Source organism: Populus nigra, chromosome 1 (genome assembly GCF_951802175.1).
Source record: "Populus nigra chromosome 1, ddPopNigr1.1, whole genome shotgun sequence".
Taxonomy (NCBI): Eukaryota; Viridiplantae; Streptophyta; class Magnoliopsida; order Malpighiales; family Salicaceae; genus Populus; species Populus nigra.
Genome location: NC_084852.1, coordinates 46272882 through 46296144, shown reverse-complemented (window position 1 = coordinate 46296144; position 23263 = coordinate 46272882). Strand labels below are relative to the sequence as shown.

Sequence of the window (23263 nt, the reverse complement as noted above, 5' to 3'; positions counted from 1 at the left end):
CATATTATCCGTGTTATAGAATAATATAAATCATATCTTGAGATCTCATCTAATAGCTTAAATTTTTAGGTTGAGATAATTCTTTGACATAATATCAAAGCTTAACATAACCTCTGTTTTTCGATCTACCAATATGGCCTCATCTCCTTCAAACTCGGTTACTCCTGTCAACATCCATAGCCTTGTCACAATTAAAATTACCAAGTATACTTACCAGTATTTTTTGTTGATTGAAAGGATACAAAAACCTTTGGATTTCAAAAATAAAACTATGAGATTTATTTTATTTTTTCTTTTCAGTTTATATGATGAGTATGAATGTTTTCCTATTCCTATTTCCTATAATTGTTTAGTTTAATTGTTAAAGCGAACTTTAAATTATTATTCTAAACCAATCTATAGCTAAGTTTGCTATCAAAACTGAAGTTGTGATATTTGAACTTGTGAAGCGACTAAGTTTAATAATTATGATGGATCTATGTTATTAATCTTAAGGGAAACATTCAACTAAATCGATAATATATTGCGGACAATTATGTTGTCTAAGATTTATCAACCTATCTAGCTTTTAAGGCTACCATTGATTTAAATTACTAGTGTGGATACTTTGGTTGTTTAATTGTTAGGATTAGTTACATTATGGATCGATTAAGTGACTAATGTTAAAAAAAGATAGATATTCATAATATAAATTGACGTATTATTTCAATGATCAATTTTGATTTTCGTAGATGGACGTTTACTTGAGACCAAAGTTTTTATTTTAATAAAATTTGGATTTATTTAATTTAGCTTGATTAATTTGTTTTGTTTACCATAGTATAGCCTAGATAACCTCAAAACCCTCTTAACTTTGAATCATCTAGTATAAAGACTTGAATTAGATCTTTCTCGTGGAATCGACCTCTTATTTGCTCTTTATTATCTTGTTTGTTTAAGTTAGAGTAATTAACTTGTGTAACTGTGACATTGCAACAATTCACCTGGTCAAGTCTCACCTGGTTTGACCGAATCAACTAGATCACCTGACAAATCATCTAAGTTTGATGGATCAACTTTGCTAAACAAGTAAAAAAACCAACTTCACTTGGAGCTCAAATTTGATAGGTTGTTAGGTCGAGTTTTAATTATAAACTCTACCGAAATTGCTAGTAGACAGATGGGGCCTAAAGTTCTGCAGCTGGATTTGGTTGCACACAACTCAACTAAAGTCTAGGTTTAGGCTTGTAAATATTGTCAAAAAACCATATCAACCCAATAACTTAAACTATTAGGTGAGGTTCCAAGAAATGATTTATATTATTTTCTAACACATTCCCTCAAGTGAAACCCCTTTGGGCTTGAAACTTGCACAGACCCACATTACATTGTACTTAATTTTTATTAAATAAATAAGAATGGTGAGATTCAAGCTCATGACCGCTTGGTCATCAAGGCTCTGATACCATATCAAAGAACAATCTCAACTCAATAGCTTAAGCTATTAAATGAGGTCCCAAGATATGATTCATATTATTCTCTAACATATATTTTTATTGCTTATGCAGTCCTTTTTTTTTTCCTACCTCTTGGAAAATACTCCTATTGCTTATTTCCGTGCTCACATCGACTCTAAAATAGATCTTTGGGTGAAATTGAACACCTCAAATTTCCCTAAAAATGATTCCATATTGAAATTGAATTAAACTTAGACAACAACAACAACAACAACAAAGTGGAACACTCGAAAGTTACATCCAATAATTGATTAATTAGAAGATTAAAACATTGATTAAACTAAGCGAAAAGACAATTAGAGGTCTTAGTAACACTTGCACTCTACATTCTTCTTTAGTATATTCTTTTCCCTAGTATGTATTTTGCAAACAACTACAACCACACATGGGGTGTGGACATGTACGTCCCCTCCTAATAAATGAGTCCTTGTTGAATTTTCACAGAGTCTTCAGCTTGTTTTGGGATTGGAAGGTGACCCTTTTCCTGCAAGCTCTTAACAGATTCATACAGGCACTGTTTCACTGGGGTGAATTCGATGCCCAGATCCTTGATCTTCTGGTTTGTGAACTTGTAGGGTTGTTTTCTTGGGTTCTTCTCATCTGAACACCTGCAAATGCATTGCAATACAAAATATTAATATTCAAGATGAATAAAAAACACAGCACAATTAATTCTTTCTACAAACTTGGTAGGTTTTTTTCTACAAAATATTAATATTCACTAGCTCATTAAGCACTACAATTAGACAAACAAGTACTGTAGCATATAATTGTTTGAGATTAGGATTTAGGACCCAATAATCCTCTTCCTAACTCTCCATGACTAAATTTGAAAATATATAACAAAGCAAGATTTAACTTGTGATCCAATAACTTTGTGCAGTACCAATCGTACGTAGAGAACCCATTTTGGTCCAAATATGACAAAGACGATGGGGTTGGTGAGGACCCTTTTGCTGCACCAGCATATTGTCAAATCATTTGGCTTTCTTTGTTGATGATTCAAAAAATTAGGCCACGGGGGATTCGAATTTTGGTTAAGATTATCATACAAGTCAAAATTGGGACACCAATTGCCCCACGATACCATTAAGAAACCAAAAAAATAAAAATAAAATAAGGCAGCGATCTGCAATGTTTTTTTTACTATATTTATAATAAGGACAAAAAACCCTTTTCTTCATTTATTTTCTTATTTTGGGAATGAATAGGGATGAAGTATCAGAGAACTGTCATGCAACAGGAAGTGAGGATTTTATTCTTTAATTTAATTATTGTACAAAATCTTCCAACACTCATTGCCCTAAGTTGCTTTATATATATATATATATATATATATATATATATATATATATATATATATATATATATATATATATCAAATGTCAACAAGTAAAATTAAAATATACAAGCCTTAAATTGACTGTCTTGTGCAAATATATTGTTTCTTAAAATCATAATATAATTTTGCTAATGAAGATTTCAAGAAAAATCGGGAAAGGACCATGAAAGAAAAATAGGTTAGTAATCACTTAAAAATATGTGGGTTTGTTTTTGCGTTCAAAAAATTCTTTTCAAAATTGTTCAAAATCATAAGAACTTACTTGGTGGGGATGGGATACTCCGGGAAGAACTTTGCAAGGATTTCCACCACCTCTCCACGGTGGAGCATTCTCTCAGCGCAAATGTAACGGCCAGAGGCGGAAGGTGTCTCGAAGACTAAAATGTGGGCTAGTGCCACATCCTTAACATGCACATAAGCTTGAACAGAGTTAGCATATGTCTTGGCTGAGCCGGTTAGGTACTTGAGGATGTGAACGATGCTAGCATTGACAGTGGGTTGCAACAATGGTCCAAGCACCAGCACTGGGTTCACCACCACTAGGTCAACTCCATTCTTCTTAGCCACATCCCATGCATCCTGTTCCGCCACAGTCTTTCCATAGCAATACCAATTCTGCAATTCCAAGATGAACTTACATCAAGATGTGAAGGATAGGCAATTAGGATTTCAAGATGCAGTAAGCCCTATGACGCAAGGAATAATGAACTTAGATCAAGATGCAGTAAGCCCTATGACGCAAGGAATAATGAACTTAGATCAAGATGTGAAGGATAGGCAATTAGGATAGAGATATTTTTATTTACACCTACTCTGTACGCTTTTAGTAACACAAGTGTATGTGGGCACAATAATATTTATGTTAATCAATCATCATGACATGTGATTAATTAGCATATATTTCATATCATGTTGATTTAATCATCAAGTAATAGCCGATTCGTGCTCTAATTAGGAGCTATTTAATTATGTTAATCAATCATCATCACATGTTATTAATTAAATACCTTGGTGTTCTTGCAGAACTCAAGATCACTCCAGCAAGATTCATCAACGACAACATCAGGGCTCCTATTGGGGTCCATGTACACAGTACCAATTGAAGACGTGAAAACCACTCGTCGGGCTTTGGCCTCAGCTGCTGCCATGATCACATTCTTGGTTCCATTCACTGCTGGCTCCAGCATTTGCTCCTTCAAGTATTGGAACACAAAATCATCCCATCATCAAAACCAAATTAATTTGAAGAAAACATACTTTGCATCGTGAAATTACGAAAAAAAACTAAAAAAATAAATGTACAAATCTTTTACTAACATTTGTCGGTGACATCCGCACTTAAATTACCGGCAAGCCTAAAATTTGTCCTTGGAAGTCCAAGTGATGTTTTCATTTTCTTTTCTTAAAATTCTCAGCATCCAAACAAGATTTTTACTACCAATGAACCGAAAAGAAAAGAAAAAAAGGAAACATACTGGATCGTCTGTGACAGGAGAAGCAGTATGGAAAACTCCATCACACCCTTGAATAGCCTCTTTAAGAGACTCATAATCAAGGAGATCAGCCTTGCATAAAGTTAATCTTTCTTGAGCTCCTTCAAGCTCCCTCAAATGGGAATTCTTGGGATCAGCTGTGTATACCAACACAAATACAGAGCATTAAATTAACACAATCTTAAGAACAGAAAAAGAAAAGGGAAAGAAACCAAGTGCTTAATTATTATAAACTAACCTGGGTTCCTCACAGTTCCTTTAACAGAGTAACCTTTCTCTAGAAGAAGTTTAACAATCCATGAAGCAATGAAGCCACCAGCCCCGGTGACACAGACAGTTTGGCCTTGGCATGGAAGTGATGAAGTATCGACAGGCATGTTGTCTTGATATATGTATTATTATGTGTACGTGTTTGGTGGTAGGACGAAGGAATAGAGACAGAGAGAGGGAGGTGTTTTGCTTTTCTCTTGATTTAGGAGGTGGATGCTACAAGGAAAGAAGTGGTGGAGTGGATGTATTTATAATTAAGGTTTAGAGTTACCTTCCTCACCCACTACCGGTAAATACTTACCAAAGAGAGTTTCTCTCTCTCTCTCTCTCTCTCTCTCTATATATATATATATATATATATATATATATATATATATATAGAGAGAGAGAGAGAGAGAGAGAGAGAGAGAGAGAGAGAGAGAGTTTATAATCTATATATCCACATGTTTCTTGTTTCTTGCTTGTAATTCCAAACACTGCATAATGGATTGATTCCGATATCATGTTCATGTAAGCTTACTTTTCTCCGACCCCATGTGAATTGGATTGAATAATATCTCTTAAGAAAGTTGACCAGTAAATGAATGTCCACTGATTAATTAATACACATAAACCAGCAAAGAATCTGGTGGGGAAAAAATGTAATAAATCTTACATGGAAACCTTATTGTTTTATGTATGTATTTTTTGGACCAAAAGTGCATGTTGTTTTTGACCATTCTCCGGTTCTCTTGTTCTTCTTTGGCATTTACATCAAACTTAACTTTTTAAGAAGATGGTATTATTCAAAACATATATTTGTAATTTCCGAACAACCAATTTTTGTTCTATTAATAGATGAATGTATCGAGATAATGAAGTCTCCAAGGATATTACTATATTTGTCTTTACCTTACCTTTATTATTATTATTATTATTATTTGGATTCGATAAAAAAAAATGGCCATAAATATCATAGTTTTTCTCGGATTATGGAAATGCATAGTTGAATCTATATATCATATATGCACAAGAATAAGTAAATCACCATCCATGTTTTTTTTCGTATTCTTTTTTTTTTTTTAATTTCCCTATTCGACAATGCTCATGACAGACGACGTTTACCTTTCGGTCAAATCATATAGATATATATAATCTATCCACATGCATGTTTCTTGTTTCTTGCATGTATAAAGAAAGACCCAATCACATCAATTTTTGGTTGATCCTGAGAGTCCTTATTCCCTTCCTAGTAACTTCAAAAATATGAATCTTTTACTATTATTATTATTATTATTATTATTCGACAATGCATGTTTCTTGTCTCTTTTTCTTTTTCTTTTTCTTTTTCTTTTTCTTTTTTATTGAACGTTTGTTTTTTATTTAGACCAGCATTTCCATCAAAGGACATGATCTTTTACACGGTTACACCAACCATAGTTGTTCGACGTTATGGTCTCATCTATTTTTTGAATTAGGTTTTTCTTGGAAGAAACTTTAAATTTATATTTTTTTATAATTTTAATATATTAATATTAAAAATAAAAAAAATCTAAAAAAATATTTTTTTATGCCTTATTAAAAAAAAACACCTTACACCGCCGCATTACAAACACTATCAAAAATTTTGACCCGTAGTGTTTTGATCGTTGAATGCTCGTAGTCCATTCCAAGCACTCAAACTCCCGAATTTAAGACGATGTTAGATCAACGAGTACAAGATCAAACGACCCATCTTAATAAAAAATATGAATGACTCATTACGAATTATAAAAAACTCCGATGAGTGGTAATGAAAATGAGATCACATATGAGTGGTCCATGTGATCTTTCTTATTAATTGATCTCACGGTCCTAACAATGACCAGCCTCCTCCTCCACCTCTAGTGTTGTTTCTGTTTTAGATTTATTATATTTGAATGTATTAATGTTTAAATTTGTAATAAATATTTAATTTTTATATTATTTTAATTTCTTTTTATTTATTTGATTTTAATTTATTTTAATTATTTTTCTACTTTTGTTCAATATATTTTTTAAATATATATATTTTAAAATATTACTGACAGGGTTACCAATGGACTACATCCGTCTGTATATTTCAAAGAGTTGGAAAAGAATTTCTGTAAATATCACTTCTATTGTTAACTCTTCAACAAAATTACAGATGATATTTTATCGGTGATATATTATATTTATCAATGGATATACCAATAGACAAATAAAAACACTTATGGAATTGCATATGATATTATGTCAGTTATATGACAAACTTCCCAAGAAAAATATTAACAAAATGAAGTAGGTAATTTTATTTTTTTGCATGCTTTTTCTGTCTTTTAATCCATTGGTAAATGTATTAACGACGAACTCATTGATAGATCAGAAATTACTGACGAGAGTTTTTTTTACGGACTGTTTCTGTCTATGAACATATCGGTAAAATAATTCCTAAAAGACTATGAGTATAAATACTAATAAAAATTTGTGTAGATAAAACTTTTAAATCTGGTTGTGAAAAATCTAGTAAAAGTCAAAGTCACAACAGCAAAAGAATCAATACATTGTCACTTTCTTTTTTCTTTTTGATGTTCAACTGGCAGTTTGTTGCCAGCCGGCCAGTAAACCGATTGAGAAACAAAAGAACATGACAAAGCTGGCCGTTGTCTGAGTCATTGTTTTGCCTCATGGCCGGGAGCTAATTTATAGCATTGCCGGATTAAGGAAACATTTTGTTCTTGTCTTGGGTGCCATTTACTTAGAGCATATGTAATACCCTAAAGGATTTGCTCCTTTTCTTTCTCAGGAAATCATATCTTGCTCGATCGTCCTACACTATTGATAATTGAATTTCAGTTCTATCAGCTTTTGCCATGTGTGCATATCATATTGGTTAATGGCAAGTCCATTGACAAATTAGTGATATCAAACCAAGGAGCTCTATCATTGAATTAAAGTAGAAGAGTTTATATGAATTAAAATTGAATAAAGGATTTGATATAACTGAAATACAATAATGCATGCAAGGATTATTTGGTTTTGAGCTATTTAATATAAATAATCTATGGCTCTCTTTTGTTTGAAAAGGATATTTGTAAATGTGATAGCGATTGCTTTTTAAAATGTTTTTTCTTATAAATACATCAAAATAATATATTTTTTAATTTTAAAAAATTATTTTTAACATCGACATATTAAAATGATTCAAAAACATAAAAAAAAATAATTTTAATAAAAAATAAATCAAATTCTTGAGAAACTCAAGTTTTAAACATGTTTTCAAATTGGTGAAATCACAAGGTAATGAGTGCTTTATCTTTACTTTATAAGATAAACTTGTTGCACTTACTCACTTAAACTCAATTATATAAATAGTAAGAGGCTAAAGAGTCGGTTTGATATTGTATATCAATTTATATTTGGATGTATTTTTAAAATGTTTTTGCGATGAAAAAATATTAAATTTATATATTTTTTAGTGTATTATAATAATTTTAATAGGTCTGTCTTAAAAATAAAAAATAATCTAAAAAAATGTTTTAATATATTTCCTCCAAACTAATCTATCATAAAGTCTTGTTTATAAATCTGCAAAGACTACGGTTGTTTTCTGTCACATTAATACTTGACAGCTTTCGACAGTGACTATTTGTTACAAACTAATCTATCGTAAAGTTATTTAATTACTTCTTAATTATAGCTCTTGACGAAGAGTGTTTCTTCGCCGACTAAACTTGAAAAAAAAAAAAAAGTTTTTGGTTCAAAAACTGCCTCATTGCATAAGCTAACTGTGACTCTGTATGAACGCTTCTTAATTGGAGAATCTTTGTGCATGGTTAGTATTTAAGGATAGAAATTATATATATGAAATAAACAAAAACGTGTTTGGATTAAAAAATAAAAATAAAGATATAAAATAAGCCTGTTTTCGAAAAATAGAAAGCATATGAAATATATTATCTTTATATATTTTCTGTCTTTTTTTATTATTATTGCAGGATAATAACTAATAATTTTCATTCTATATTTTACTATTTTGATACCAGAAACTATAGCATCAGATTTCCAAATCAGAAGTAGTTTTAACGGGGAATGGAATTTCCACAATGTTCCCCCCTGTTTCGAAATCGGTACACTTCATGTGGCTGGCCGGCTGTCTCCATCTCACCAACCTAGCTAGCCATGCATCTCCGGCGTCTTCAATCCAGAACTTCCCGAGCACTCTCACCCCTTGACCTAGGGCGGCGTACACCACCTAATGCCAGAAAAACACAAAAGAAGACACCATTGATTGGAAAGTCAAATGCACTAACTACTAGTAGATTTCCATCACTTTATGCGATTATAATAATCCATCCTCTCTTAGATCGACGTTGACTCACATGATAAATGAATTTGTTCAAAGTCCAACTAAATTAAGTTGCAAGATTGTTTTTTAGGTGACCTAACAAGGTCATAATAAAAAATAAAGAGTCTCCATAGGTATACTAAGCTAGATTGATCGGGGAATATCTTTATGTTATCACTACTAATACTTATAAAATAAAAATAAAATATAAAGATTAGAGAGAAAATAACATCACAACCCACAAAAAAAAGTGATAAAAATTCTCCCAAATACTTCAAAAAATCTTTTTTTGTGTGTGGGTGTTTGATTTTCTAATGTTCAGAAAATTCCTCTTCCTTTTTTTTTTTTACCACCACATTCCCTTCGGTGGTTGGGACTGCGAGGTTGACCATTTTTTGTATTCCGTGTACGCGTTTAATCTGAATCGCGCGGAGATTTCAAGAAAATTGTTTTTTGTTGAAAAAGGAAAGATGTGAAAGCAGCCTTGTACGAAAAAATTCTGTCTTAATCCTATCCTCGTATTAGCGTTGGCATAAATTTCTTCACATGATTGATTTCAGGGAAGAAAATTTCTGAAGCCCTCAAAGTTTCGTGGGTAGGTAGGTAGATGACTGGTTTCTAAGGTTTTGAAAAACATGCCCTCACTGATTTTATTGCAAGTCTTTAACATTTGAAAAAAAAAAAAAGTAAACTATGTATATACACGATCAACAACCTCCACATATGAAGACTTTTGAAAACTTCCACGAAGAAACAGTTGGAGGAGCTTCAAGGAAAGCACACCAAAGACAATTGAACCCAAATCCTTTCAATGAGAAACGTCACCATTACCAAATTTTGAGCGAATAATTCTAATAAATTACCCATTTTTTGTACAAATAGACGCAGTAATGACTGCTTATCTTTGTGTTTTGATCAATCATTAACTGTTCACTCTTCATCAGCTGTCACATCAATTTGTATTGAATTTAGCATGACTTGTTTGCGAATGATTTTCTAAGCATGACTTCACTCAATTAGGATCAAGGAGGGAGATTTCAAAGATAAGTCCTATAATTCAATAATTTGGTATGTAATATAATATGGAGGGGGAGAAAATGTAAGCATATGTTAGTTCATTTTGGCAACCCTATATTCTTGTTTGTCGGCTTAGCAGGTGAACATTTAAATATGAAGGCCTACTAGTAGGACTCCCTTCGTCGTCCATTAACAAACTGGTTCGTGCTTGTCAGCTTTCAAGTTTCAACAAATTTGATGTCCTGCACATCGAGGTTTTTGGTTAATTTTTGGGGTGGTTCCTATGATTTAAGAAGAGCAAGTTAAAATCTAAGATAAGGAGAAGAGTTTCTCAAGATTAGTTGGGTTGACAAGAGATTAATAAATCTTGTAGAATAGTGAAAATCGAGGTATGAAATCCTGGCCATGTCATGACACCGTTGCAGGCCAAAACATCCTCCTTTTCATAAATGCATACGTTATAACATCCAGGGTCTTTAAAATAATGTGGCGGAGGTTGTTTCATAAACACCCTTAAGATTGCAATCAAATTGAGGTCTAAACACTTCATGGGCTGAGGGATCCATTACAATACAAGCCCTATCAAAACCATTGTTCCTGTCTAAGCCGAAGGATTGCTTGCATGTACTCCACTAGGGTCGCAAAATATATCCTTCAGTTGCCTAAAACAGAGGCGCTAAAACTAACACTAGTTCTAAACGAAACCAAACTCACAACGTTTCCCTGTGCCTCTCCGTCCGCTGTGTCTGTACACGAGGTTTACCAGTTCCTACTCAGTTTCAGGTGAAAAGTTAGAGCTCACTTCCCCTTGTTGTTCCCTATTAGATCCATCCGAGCCGTGAGATTCATCATCCCCTTCGGAACTTTCATCTTTGGATGGTGTCACACCGACTGAAGTTGTCTGCTCAGAGTTGAAGCTACAATACTCGGTACCAGCTTTGGGACTTCCATTGTCAGATGGATTTACAGTCTCTGGCATTGCTTGCTTGGACTTGATATCAGTCAATGGATTGTCGATCTTCAACTTGACAGTAGAATTTTCACCATCATCTTGTGAACCGCTATCTGGCCCTGAAGTGTTTTTACCATCATCTTCTGAACCGCTATCTTGCCCTAGTGTCTTTTTCCCATCATCTTCTGAACCACTATCTGACCCAGATGTGTCATGATCCGCAGGTTTGTTGACAATAATTGGTTCGTTAGGCACAGCACCATATGCAGATCTTCTAGCTCTAGTTTTGGAAATGTTGGCAGCTCTGCTCCTGGCAAACCATCATACATTTCAGTCAGTAGCTGACCACGTGAAAAACACAACTCAAACGAAAGAATGCAAGCCAACCTTTTCGAGGATGAAACAGCCTTTGATCTCTTCCTTGACTCTGACTTAGTCTCGCATTTGGCCTTTTGCAGTCTGGTAACACATTGTAAAAGCAAAGCCCAGATAAGACCTAACATTAAGGAATCAGAAAAGAACCTATCTACAAAGTATGGGAAAACCAAGTTATTATAGTCTTATTTATAAAACTTTGAAGAAAAATGATAACTAAACTTACACGTCAGATGAAGTAGCAGCTTTTGGAACATCAATCCCTTGCTCCTGCAAACATTATTAGCACAATTGCAAGCCGGATAAATTACTTCTTTGGAACAGTTCTAGAACATACAAGAAGAGGAAAATATGAAGCACAGAAGGGGGCAAGAGACCCACTTGAACTGGAAAACTATCATCTTTAATTAGTTCCCACCGCTGCCTTTTGAGATTAAGCTTCTCTTCATCCCCATCAGCATACAAGACCTGAACAAGTCATCAACAGAAGTATTTTAGAGCTATGATAGGAAGAAATGAAGATAGATAGCTCCATTGATGATGGAAGTTGTGTGAGAAGATTTGGACTCTATCATCCACAATGAACCAATTACTCCATCAAAGGATTAATTTGGATCCATTGATCTTACAAGAAAAGCTATAGAGACAAACAAAAGGAGTCATTGCTTTAAGACAATTTCTCATGATTTATCATAAACTTTGGCCCCAGGTACAGTCACAATTGCTATATAAAGACTGAAATAGTAGAAGACAGGTTCATTCCCCCTCCTTCCTTTTTTTTCCAAGATAAGTAGGGATCGCTCAGAGTCATCTCACCCTGTGCTTCTTTTTGATGGGGTCGTAGGAATCAACAACTCCTTCATAGAACCTGCAGAACAAGGAATCACGCTTAGAAACTTCATGACAGATGTTCTTCAGGAAAGATTAAGAAATAAAGGTGGTTATAAGCTGAGCATTAATTCAAATTTCTGAAACCAGATTCTCAGCCAAAGATGTCTAGTCCATCTCAAAACCCATGATCTGCGTTCACTAAAAAAAAAAAGCAAGTGGCAAGTGGAATTCTTTTACAAATTGATGGTTTCTTCTTTTTCCTTCTGTGCTGAGCTGACATCAGGCAATAGCTCCGCACCCACAAAAAGCATTTTCAGAAGCTCAAAATACAGTAAACAAAAACATCAACTTTCTCTGTCAAAGGAAAACTTAGATACACCATATAAGATCAATAAAGAAAATTACAGCATGTCATATGTAAAGACGTTCAAATGAAAGATCCTCTCTAGTAGAATATGACATCTACTATGACACCCTGCCTAACCCTTTTAATCACCCTCAGTAAGATTTTGTAATGTTCAAAGATCAACATAAAACAAACCAAAAGAACCACCTTGTCCATGTTATGACTGTAATCGTTAGAACCCTGGTGTAAGACAAAGACATCAAATTGACAACATGATCTCTCTTCAGTTAATTTGTTAAACAGTTATTTCCAAGACTAGTCATCAAAGATGCATGCAGTCATCAAAGATTGCATTATCATTTCAAGTCTGCGCTTTTGGGAGAAAAACAAACAAGATAATGATGAATAAATTGCTCTCATCCCACTTCAAAAGCCTATTCAGTGACCTTATACTCAGCATATATAACTTCAGTCTCCAATATGAACATAGAACATGTAGAAGTCCATCTAACAGATCATACTGCAAAAAGTTATCAAGTCCTACAAGCATTGGTGATTGAAGACGGGTACAACACAACAACAAGCAAGACATGACAGGAAATGCAAGAGAAATTCTGACCATCTGACATCCTTTTCAGAAAATTGAAACTAGAAGTCACATGTTCAAGTCTCACCTCTTATCCATTGGCCACCAAACCTTTATTTTGCTACCAACCAATTGCTCACTGAGATCAGGAGTTTCAGAAGACTGAATTTAAGAAAATAGTAATTTCAATAAATTGAAAACGAACAAAGATTACAGAAGATAAGAACAAGAAAAAAATCTCTATCTAGAAGCATGACGTATAAGCATGCTTAAATGAAATAATTGTGCCTTTGTGTGACTACACTTTTTCCCTTAGGTGAAAGAATTATTGTCAATGAAACATTCTGATTGCCATATCAGAATGTACACCATATCTAGAAGCACAAACATTCCCTTTCATATGTCAGCACCATATGTTAGGCACAGTACACTTTTTCCCTTTGTACACCATATCTAGAAGCACAAACATTCTGATTGCCAAAGTACATAATTGTGCCTTTGTGTGACTACACTTTTTCCCTTTCAGTTCTGTTGGTTATAGCCTTATTTTCAATCAGTTAAGTCAATATGGAAAACTAGTCGGGGGTTTATCTCCCTTCACAATGGTTAAGAATAAGCTCGCCTCCCGGTCCCAAAGCAGTTCTGAGATTGTGACATCTCACTGGACTTTTGAGTTGCAAATCATTGGGTAGAACAGCTAGATATTGCAGCAGCACAGCTTTTCAAACTCAAGACAGCATAAAGGGCAGGCAATTGAGCTAATAGAAGAAAAAAAATTCAACTGCTGTACCCAATCTCTGTGGAAAGTGGTCTACCGGCAGAAATAAATAGCATATTGTCAACCCGATATACTCCTCTCTAGACACTTCAAAATTAGGTAATTTGGCAAAGACCACTATGATTCATCTTTTCAGCTTTATTTTATGGAACATTGTTCAGCAATTTTGATAGTATGTCCAAATTTCAAACAGAGATAAACTAATTTATAGGAATACCAATTGAGATAAATGTTACAAAGTGGAAAACTAGAAATGAAAATTAAGGACGAGAAAAGATGGAAAGTTCCATTGACTAGAAACAAGTTACTCAGTAACAAGAAATAAGGATCATTACCACTTCCTTCCTCGGAGTACGCTTCCTCTTGAGTTTTGTTTTCGGGGTTTCTTCCAGGTAACTTCCTTCCCCATGTAATGATTTAACCTTCTGTACAACTGGCAACCATCAAGATAATAGAAAAGCTTATGCACAACAAACATAAATATTAGTCAGGTTCTTATTCATTTAATACCTTATCTCTAAATGCTTCCTTAACATCCTCATCTGATGTACCATCCAACGACCTTCTCTTTTTCGTGTCTGTTGGGACTGACGAGCTGTGCTTATTAAATCTCCTGACCGCAATCACAATTGACTGAGGGTGAGGCTTTTTCTCAGGTTCACTTAGGACAACTGATTTCTTTGCAGATACTACATGTCCAGAAGACAGAGATATCTTCTTAGTAATCTTTGAGCCAAGTCCAACTTGTCTTAAGTGCTTTTGTTTCTTTGCTTCTGAGTCACTTGTTTCTTTAGAACGCTTTCTCCAAATAATATCATCAGGTTCTGGAGCTTTCTCTTCAACCTGAGCACTCAAGCTTTCACTCTTTGACAATGATAAAGGACTTGGATCAGCATCTTCATTCATGCTGATTCCCTTTTTCTTTGGTCGGCTGCTTTTAGGATGACTTCCAGCAGATATCCGTTGCTGTGGGGATAGGGAAGAAGACCCTGAGATTTGACCAGTTTTGGGGGTAACTCCTGTTGGTTTTGTCACACTCAAATGTTTTAATGACAAAGCTACCTTCTTGGAAACTGGAGTTTCTGAGGGTAAAACATCAGTGCCTTTATCATGACGTTTTTCACGGGGAAGTTTAGTAGTTTTTCTTCCTGTATTAAACCAAGGATCGTAGCCTTCTTCTGGATTCATCAAAGAATTAGGTTTCCAGCCCCTTTTACTTGGAACGGTCTTTGGCTCCTTTTCTAACCTGACTTTAGGTTTAGCTTTGTCCTGTGCATCAGTGCTTTTAGAATGCTCGGTAAGAGAGCAAGGGTCTAGCATTTTTGAAGCATTATCCTTTTTGACAGTCCTGGCATTTCTAGTTGAAGCGGTTCCTTTGCTTGCTTTTGACTTCAGAATCACATCCTTGCCTTCAAAAATCTCTCCCTGGCAAGCAGCATTTGGTGATAATCCCTTGGACATTTGGCCAACAGAAAAAAATAATTTTACAGGGATGAGCATGAAATTTTATTAAAATGGACACCTAGTTTAAACACAAGAAATAATCCAAGATTACAGAAAAAAGAGCTTTAGCCACAAATGCTACCCACCTTTCACCTTACAAGTCGCAACCACTTCTATGAAGAATAATAAAAAGGCTACTCATCCTAGACTTTGTGGTGTGCCTCGAATACATGAGGTAAATATACACTCCCTCTCTAAATAGCTTTTGCAACAGTCATGAGTTTTCTTTTTTCTCTTTATTTTATTTTGCATTAAGGTATATTAGTCATGGATTGATAATTGATAATTGATAACTGAAATGTGACTAGCAGAACTACAATCTCATGTGGTCCCTCTGCTTTGCACATTCGGTCAAATCAACCATGTCCCATAAGTTGGACCAAATCAACTCCACTTCCAATTTGAGATTCTCCATTTGATTACATCATAACATGGCATTTAGCTGGCCATTTAATTAGTAATGGAATTAGAGGAAGGGGCTGAAATCACCTTTACTTAGAAGCAAAGGGGTATATTTGTTCTAATTTGAAATAAAAGGCTTCATTTAACGAAATGAAGAAAATAGAAAACCATGCGTGAATTTTAGCGAATCACTAGTAGTATAAGACGGTAAAATAGGCCTCATCTTGCATCAGAAAATTATAAGGGTTTTAGGCTCTACAAAAAAGATAAGAGAGAACAAAACTTGTCTTTGACAATGAAGTCAGGATTTATATTTAACAAGAGACAAGTGCACTAGAACAGTTTTCCATCTGAGGAAAAAATTTTACAATTGCAAGACAACATCATGAAAAACTCCACTCAGATTTCATGCAGTTATAGACAGGGAGAAGAAACATACCAAATGTTCCCCAGAACGATTGCTATAATCACCTTCGAGTGTGCAAGAGTCATCTTGGAATATAGAAGCAACTACTGGAGCATATTCATCCAAAAGTATGCCTGTAGACTGCACTGCTTCCTTGAGATAGGGCTTAAGTTTAGCAGCACTATTAGTGATAACTCTTTCCCCAAGCTCCCATGCTATAGGAGAAACACTCTGGAACCATAGTGTAAGATACTGTAGAGTAAATCCCACTGAACCTATCAAGATCATGATGCAAAGGAGAAACATTCAATGAAAGACACACCTGGTTTTGCTTTTTTACACTCGCTAAAAGTAGAGTGAGAAGCTCTGCTGAGATTTCTTCACTTTCATCAATGACCAGGGTCATAATTGTTTCCATGGCTAAGATTACAGTTTTTGGATGGTTGGACCTAAAAGTTGAGTAAAAAAACCCATCAATTGTTGAAGAGAGACAATAAATATAGGCATTTAAATGAAAGTAGACAGGAGAGGAAAAAAAGGAAAAGAAAAGAAAAGCAAACAACAAGTCCCAAGCTACCACTGCTTCTTCTATAACAACAAGACAACAAACAAACCTCATTGCCAGACAACAAACAAACCTCAGTGCCAAACTAGTTCAGGTCAACTATATGGATCCTTTTGCGCCTTTCTGGCGATAATATACTACCACTGCTTCTTCTGATAACAAAAATAAAAATAATGCTCCCACAGCTTCATTAAGAGAACTGAAACAACAGCAACCATAAATGCAGCATCCTTAGCAAAATGGATCTGTTGATGTTATCAAGAAACTAGTTTTAAAAAAATTCTGGACCTTGCCACCCTAGCACAAGAATGCGTCTCACACATTTTACATAGACTATTGCAGTGTCAATTTTTAGTAATAAGGTTACCATTTGACACAAAGATGATCTGACACCATGAAATAAAATATACCCTACAGCACTCTAAAACCTGTTCTCTGACAAATATATAGCTGTTATTGTCTTTTGTTAAGTATATTTCCACTTGTTTGTATAACTGAAATTTCTGTTCATCATTTATCTGTTCCATTCATGCCATGATCAATGAAGATAGAAGCAAAGAACAGTGTTAGTAGAAACCAAGGCCCTGATGACCTTTGTCCTTCTTTCCAGTTTTTATGGTGACTTGGGTAACAACTCACCAATGGTACCCCAAACATTAACCAAAGAGTCCATCATCCAAGATCCCACCAAATTTTCCAGATTTTTTGGAGCACCAAATAAGAACAGAATCAAAACATTAGATATGTAGTCATGTAATGGACTCTTTGAGGGCGCACTGATCATAAAGCAATAGCCAATTTAGGGATCTTAATATCTCCAAACCTCCATTTGAAGTTCACAGGAGTTTCCCATGAGGTGAAATCCAAAGAACTATCATGAAACTGAGTAAGTGAATCCTCTCCCTCTCAGTGACCACCACTTTTTTAAGGACACAAGCAAACCCAAGAAGCACAATGCCACCCATGAAACGCACACATCATGTGGGCTGTCTTAATCACTCCATATTAAGGATGCCAAATGATGCTATGTCCAATCTTTAGGTGGGTAAGGTGCTTTGCCACATACAAAAAACTCTTGGGTTGCTTCTCATCCGTAATAATCCTCATCCTCTTTTCCATAATCATAGACAGTAGACCTTTGCAATCCAATCTAGACTAAGAATCAATTTTCCAAAAGGTTTATATAGAAATGCATTTTAAGTGTAAGAAAACTCCTTCTGATGCATAAAAAGGAACCTACAACTGCATACGGAACTTCTGAGAATTTCTAAAAGATTGCTGAATCAAGAATACAATTGGAAAAAAAATAAGTCTACTCCTGGCATGCTCTTAACATAAACTTCTGAAAATGAAATTCCAATATAATTAACAAAATAATTATTCAAACCCTTATTCTCTTTAATTTTAGCAGCTCCAAAAACTTAGTTTTTAGAGGTATGACAATGTTACTCTTTAACAAAAAGTCAAGTTATGGAATCTAATGAGCAGAAATTACTCACCAACTTAGAATGAACACAAATTAGTTATGGAACTATGCTATTGAAGATGGTACCACAGTCTGTTGGATTGTAAATGGGAGATAGAACAATACATGGAATAAGCAGTGGCTCCTATATCTTTCAGAAAATGACATACAAACATGAGAAGTTTGTGAAGCAAAAGCTAATGCCATTGACAAGGCTCTTAACTCGTACCTGATGAATTTCAGAAAGTGTTGGAACATCTCTATAATTAGTTCATCCAACTCCAGGTCCAGCATCACCAAGCATGACCTCACCCTTGCTACATTCTCAAGAATTGAAACTGCCTTTGTATAACAATGACCGGATGTTTGGGATAATTTTTCAAAAGATGCTACTGTCAATTGAAAAATTTCCTGTTCATCATTGGAAAAGCAGACAGCATAAGAGCCCGGAAAAATGTAGGAACATGTATGAAGAAATCTTGTTCTGATCACCCACACACGTGAAAATTGATTTTATCAGCTATGAGTACCTTCATTTGGTCATCATTGTAAGGAGCATCTGGTGCTGTTATTCTTGTAATCTCACTCGTGCAAGATGCAACTGCAAACCTTACATCTTCGTCTGAGTGCCTTAAAAGGGCACTAGAGATTAATGCCTTCATTGTAGGCAAAAGAGCATCTTGCATTGATCTTGGTGGTGCTTGCTCCACATTTGCAAGGAAACGCTCAAGTTTCTATAAGAAAAAATGAAACTCAACAACAGATCAATTCAATTTCTGTCAATGACCAAAGCAATTAAAAAATAGTAAAGAAACAATATGATGATTCTAAAAGTGTGAAAGAAGCAGTACAGAAGTTATCTCAAATAACCAAGAAAAATGACATAACAGAACAAAAACACTGTTACAGGCAATAAAGCTCAAATTACATGAAAGCCACGTAAGTGTCACAGCAAAGACCCATTGAAAAAACCCCATTAATAAAAAGCACCCTACAAGACAGTTTAAAGTGCATCATCCAAAACAAGCAACAGAAAAGACATCTATATTTCAAAATCCATTAAGGTAAGCTGGAATCTTTGTATAACTCATCACCAGACACACATCATGCCACAATCCTCATCAACCAGATGGCAACGTCTTTGTAGGATGACCATTTTGATTTGAATAACTCAAATAAGATTGTGCCACCATTAACACATACACATCAACAAGAGCAGACCTTACTAACTTTTATTTACTAATAGCAACACGTCAAGCAAGACAAAGAGTTCAATTCCAACGGTTATTTTCCAATCATACCAATAGAAGATGCCAACACCAATAGCTGCAAAATTATATATAAACATAGCGTGCCAATTGCATTCTGACGTAATGCCACAGATCTGATTATTAAAAGTTTCACATGTAGCAAAATATCTGAGAGAAAATAAGAATAGCTAGGTGCAGGGTCTAGGAGAGATATAGGCATCCAAAACCCAAATGTATGTCGATGGTTTTGGATCCTGCCAGGAGTGATTGCCTGCAAGTCCATTTGCTCCTAACTCATCCTAAAAGGCATCAGCCATCCCTTAGGCAAGAGTATAAATGCATAGCCCCTCTACATTATGCACCCCTGTCATAACATTACACATTAACACAACACACCCTTGTAATTTTTTATGAAGAAATGGAATTGAAAATGCAAGATCCCTCCCAACCCATTGATCAGGAAATGATTATCAACCATAAATCCATCCCTCCCTGGGGAACAATCCTAACAATAGAATACATAAGCAACAAAGCCAAAAAGATAAATTAATCTCTATAGAGGTCATATTAGGCTAAGTAAAAATCAGAAATGAAATCCAAAAAACAGCCAACATTCAACAATCATTAACACTACATTGAATGATTTCAAATTCAACACTCCAATTAGCAGGCATGCAAACAACAAAATCCCGGGGAAAAAACTTTCACAAACATCAATATCTAGTGAGTTTTTATACATAATTATAGAGGAATTAAAAATGAAGGCCGTATACGATAACAACAACATTTTTTCGCAAAATTGCCAAACAAACAATCATTAATCCATGCCAGTCGTCACCAAAAATACCAAAACGTCTATATCCCTGCACCAACTAATTAAGCCCAAAAAAAATATTCAACAAGTAATCAATTCAACATTCTAATACAATGTCAAAGACCATTAAAAAAAAAAGGCAAGCACACAGAGCAAATAAAAATACATATGTATATATAAAGAGATGAAGAGGTTGACGAGACATTACATCTAGCAAGTCAAGAAGGTCATCAACAGATGATGGAGGGTTTAAGAGACTTTTTCCAGCCTCCTTGAGACGTTCTTGAAGCTCAGTCTCACTGTAAGGCATTTTAACACTCTTTCAACCACGAAAACCAAAACCCCAGAAACCAAAATCACAAAAGACTCTCACTTTCTCTGTAAATTCAGAGACTTTTCACTCAAACCCACACCAGAATCAAAAGAGCAACATGGTATTTATTAAACCCGCGAAGGATTTGTTTTGCTGACAACTCCACCACAGCTAAGTTTTAGCAAAGTGTTGTGCATGCAAGCAGAGGTTACCAAAGAAGCAGGTTATTTTGCTTGGATTCAACCCATTAATTCAATTGGGTTAAAAGAATGGGGTTTTGGACATTTTTTTGGTTTTGGCTTTTGGGAATTCTCGATTTCTCTCCCTTTTTTATTTATTTATGGTCTTTTTCACTCCTTTTATGTGCATTACAGCAAATAGTGTTTGGGGATCGTTGAGGATTTTCATTTTTTTTCTTTTTTAAGGATAGTGCAGGCAAAGGTTGTGTAACCTTCTCGCTAGTTTTACACCAAATCAGAGGTTGTATGTTACAGGAGATTTGTTTTCTTTCTTGACTTTCTAAATTTAAATTTTAAGATTAATATTCAAAAAATATTCTCTCTTTAAAAGAAAAGGTGATACAAAGAAGAAGGGTTTTAGTTTAATTGACAAACAAGTTATATTTAGGGATTTATTTTTTATTATTTTTTGTTAGTATTTAGAATATAAGAAAAATTGTCACTGTCATTGCTTTTTTAGAAGAAAAGATGATACAAAGAAGAAGGGTTTTTGTTTAATTGACAAACAAGTTAGATTTAGGATTTTTTTTTTCCTTTTCTTTTTTAGTATTTAGAATATAAGAAAAATAGTGACTTGTCCGAGCACATCATTGCTTTAGAATAGTTTAAACTACATAATTCACCTGTGCGAGTCAAATTAAAAAAAAATTAACATAAAAAAAGTATTTAAATATTATTAATGTTTTTTTCTAATGAAAAAAATTAAATTGTGTGATGGTTTACTATGTAACCTGATTATCTTTATTGGATCAAAAAAAACTCGTACAATTCTTGAAAACAATATTTAACTAAACAAAATTTCAAGATAATATCTTTTTTTATATTAAAACAACAACATATTGGATTGACCTTAAACAATCCGGGTTAACGTGTCAAATTTGTGACTTGAGTTATGAGATTATGATAACCCTATAGAAAGCAAATCAAGATGATTTATAAAAGCCTAATTCTCAATCAATCTAATATTGAAGAATAAAATTGAAAAAAAATCAATTAAAAAAGAATCTAAAAAAACAACCTAAGTTAATATGTCAAACTTGCAATCCGAGTCATAAGACCGAGATAACCCCATAAAAAATAAATCGAAACAAATTACAAATTTCAATATCTAAGTAGTTCAATATTGAAAGATGAGATTATAAAAGAAATCAATTAAAAAAAGAATATAAAAAACAAACTGAGTCAATCCATCAAACTTATGAACCGGGTCATCAGACTAAGATAACCTTATAAAAAAAATTAAAAAAAATGATCTTATTTAACTTAGGTTAACCTGTCAAATTCACGACTTTGATATTGAGATTGAAAGAACTTATAGAGAGAAAGTCAAAATAAATTATAAAGCTCAATTCTCAATCGCTCTTCTTGGACCTAATGTTGAACAATGAAGTTTGTAAAAATCTTAATTAAAAAAATGACATAAAAAATAAATCGAGTTGAGTCGAGTTAACCGTTAAGCACTACTATCGGATCATGAGACTAGGATAACCTAATAAAAAAAACCAAAATAAATCACTAAGCGTAATTCTCAATCAAACATAATATTAATTGATGAAATTGAAAAAAAAAGTCAATTAAAAAAATGAGTCAATTGGATTAATTTGCTAAACCCGCTATCCAGGTTATGAGACGGGAAAAAACAAATAAAAAACAAGTTCAATGTTGAACATGAAATTTGTAAAATTCTTAATTAAAAAAATAACATAAAAAATAAGTCAAGTCAACATGAGTTAACCATTAAGTACTATTATCGGGTAATGAGACTAGAATAGTCTAATGAAAAAATAAATAAAATAAATCATCAAGCTTAATTACCAATCAAATACAATATTAATTGATGAAATTGGAAAAAAAATCCATTAAAAAAAGAGAGAGAAAAAAGTCAATTAGATTAACTTGTTAAGCCCGCAGTCCAAGTCATGAGACAGGGACAACCTAATAAAAAGTAAGTTTAATATTGAAGGACTAGTGATCTAGGTTATGAAACCAATATAATCTCTTGAAAAGAAAAAAAAAATGATTTAACCAGGGTTAAAATATCAAAATCCATGATTTTAATCTCCAAACTAAAATATTCTCATAAAAAATAAAACAAAATAAATTATAAATCTCAATTCTCTAATAACTATAATAACTACAAAGGCTGGTAGTAAATTAGGGACTTGTTGTCCTAGCTATTGCTATAGCTATAGCTGGTGTTATGCTGATTTATTGTGCCGATGTATTACTCATAGATTAAAATAAAATATTTTTTAATTAAAAATATATTTAAATAATATATATATATATTTATTTTATACTAATATATTAAAATGATTAAAAAACATCTAAAAAAATTATTTTAATATATTTTTAAATAAAAAATAGATTATAATACCATAAAAAGAGCCGGGCATAGTTCTGCATTCACTCAAAGAAAAAAAGAATTTTTCTCACAAGTTGTGTTTGGTTTTATATAAAAAAAGGTAAAGAGATTAACATCTTACCCATTCT

The 23263-nt window shown here is 33.7% G+C and overlaps 2 protein-coding genes across 5 annotated transcripts; both read right to left on the bottom strand.

Moving 5' to 3' along the window:
- Positions 1-1648: 1648 nt before the first annotated feature.
- Positions 1649-4840, bottom strand: LOC133699332 (cinnamoyl-CoA reductase 1-like). The gene is made up of 5 exons (XM_062122559.1): positions 4570-4840; positions 4314-4468; positions 3846-4031; positions 3101-3453; positions 1649-2104 (listed from the first exon to the last, which is right to left on the bottom strand). The coding sequence occupies exons 1-5, from the start codon at positions 4706-4708 to the stop codon at positions 1909-1911; spliced, it is 1029 nt and encodes a 342-aa protein (XP_061978543.1). The 5' UTR covers positions 4709-4840; the 3' UTR covers positions 1649-1908.
- A 5529-nt stretch (positions 4841-10369) lies between these two features.
- LOC133680920 (sister chromatid cohesion protein PDS5 homolog D-like) lies at positions 10370-21043 on the bottom strand. Of its 4 annotated transcripts, none has more exons than XM_062103967.1 (13): positions 20427-21043; positions 18685-18888; positions 18384-18565; positions 16447-16573; positions 16158-16376; positions 14324-15265; positions 14149-14235; positions 13124-13197; positions 12089-12140; positions 11654-11740; positions 11499-11542; positions 11285-11356; positions 10370-11207 (listed from the first exon to the last, which is right to left on the bottom strand). In XM_062103967.1, exons 1-13 carry the CDS (start codon positions 20526-20528, stop codon positions 10715-10717), a joined length of 2685 nt encoding a protein of 894 aa, XP_061959951.1. In that variant the 5' UTR covers positions 20529-21043; the 3' UTR covers positions 10370-10714. The 4 variants fall into 4 exon arrangements, with proteins under 4 accessions (XP_061959951.1, XP_061959953.1, XP_061959950.1 ...); XM_062103969.1 differs by having other exon boundaries at positions 14149-14238; positions 14324-15238; XM_062103966.1 differs by having other exon boundaries at positions 14149-14238; positions 20427-21042.
- Positions 21044-23263: the final 2220 nt, after the last annotated feature.

Bases quoted from the DNA above. Each gene is read 5' to 3' on its own strand.
- LOC133699332 (XM_062122559.1), bottom strand. From the start codon at position 4,708: ATGCCTGTCGATACTTCATCACTTCCATGCCAAGGCCAAACTGTCTGT. The intron at 3,454-3,845 runs GTATTTAATTAA...TTGGAATTGCAG, and splicing joins AGTTCTGCAAGAACACCAAG to AATTGGTATTGCTATGGAAA. The intron at 2,105-3,100 runs GTAAGTTCTTAT...ATGCATTTGCAG, and splicing joins GAGTATCCCATCCCCACCAA to GTGTTCAGATGAGAAGAACC.
- LOC133680920 (XM_062103966.1), bottom strand. From the start codon at position 20,528: ATGCCTTACAGTGAGACTGAGCTTCAAGAACGTCTCAAGGAGGCTGGA. The intron at 11,543-11,653 runs GTGGGTCTCTTG...TAATGTTTGCAG, and splicing joins ATGATAGTTTTCCAGTTCAA to GAGCAAGGGATTGATGTTCC. The intron at 11,208-11,284 runs GTTGGCTTGCAT...ATGGTTTGCCAG, and splicing joins GCTGTTTCATCCTCGAAAAG to GAGCAGAGCTGCCAACATTT.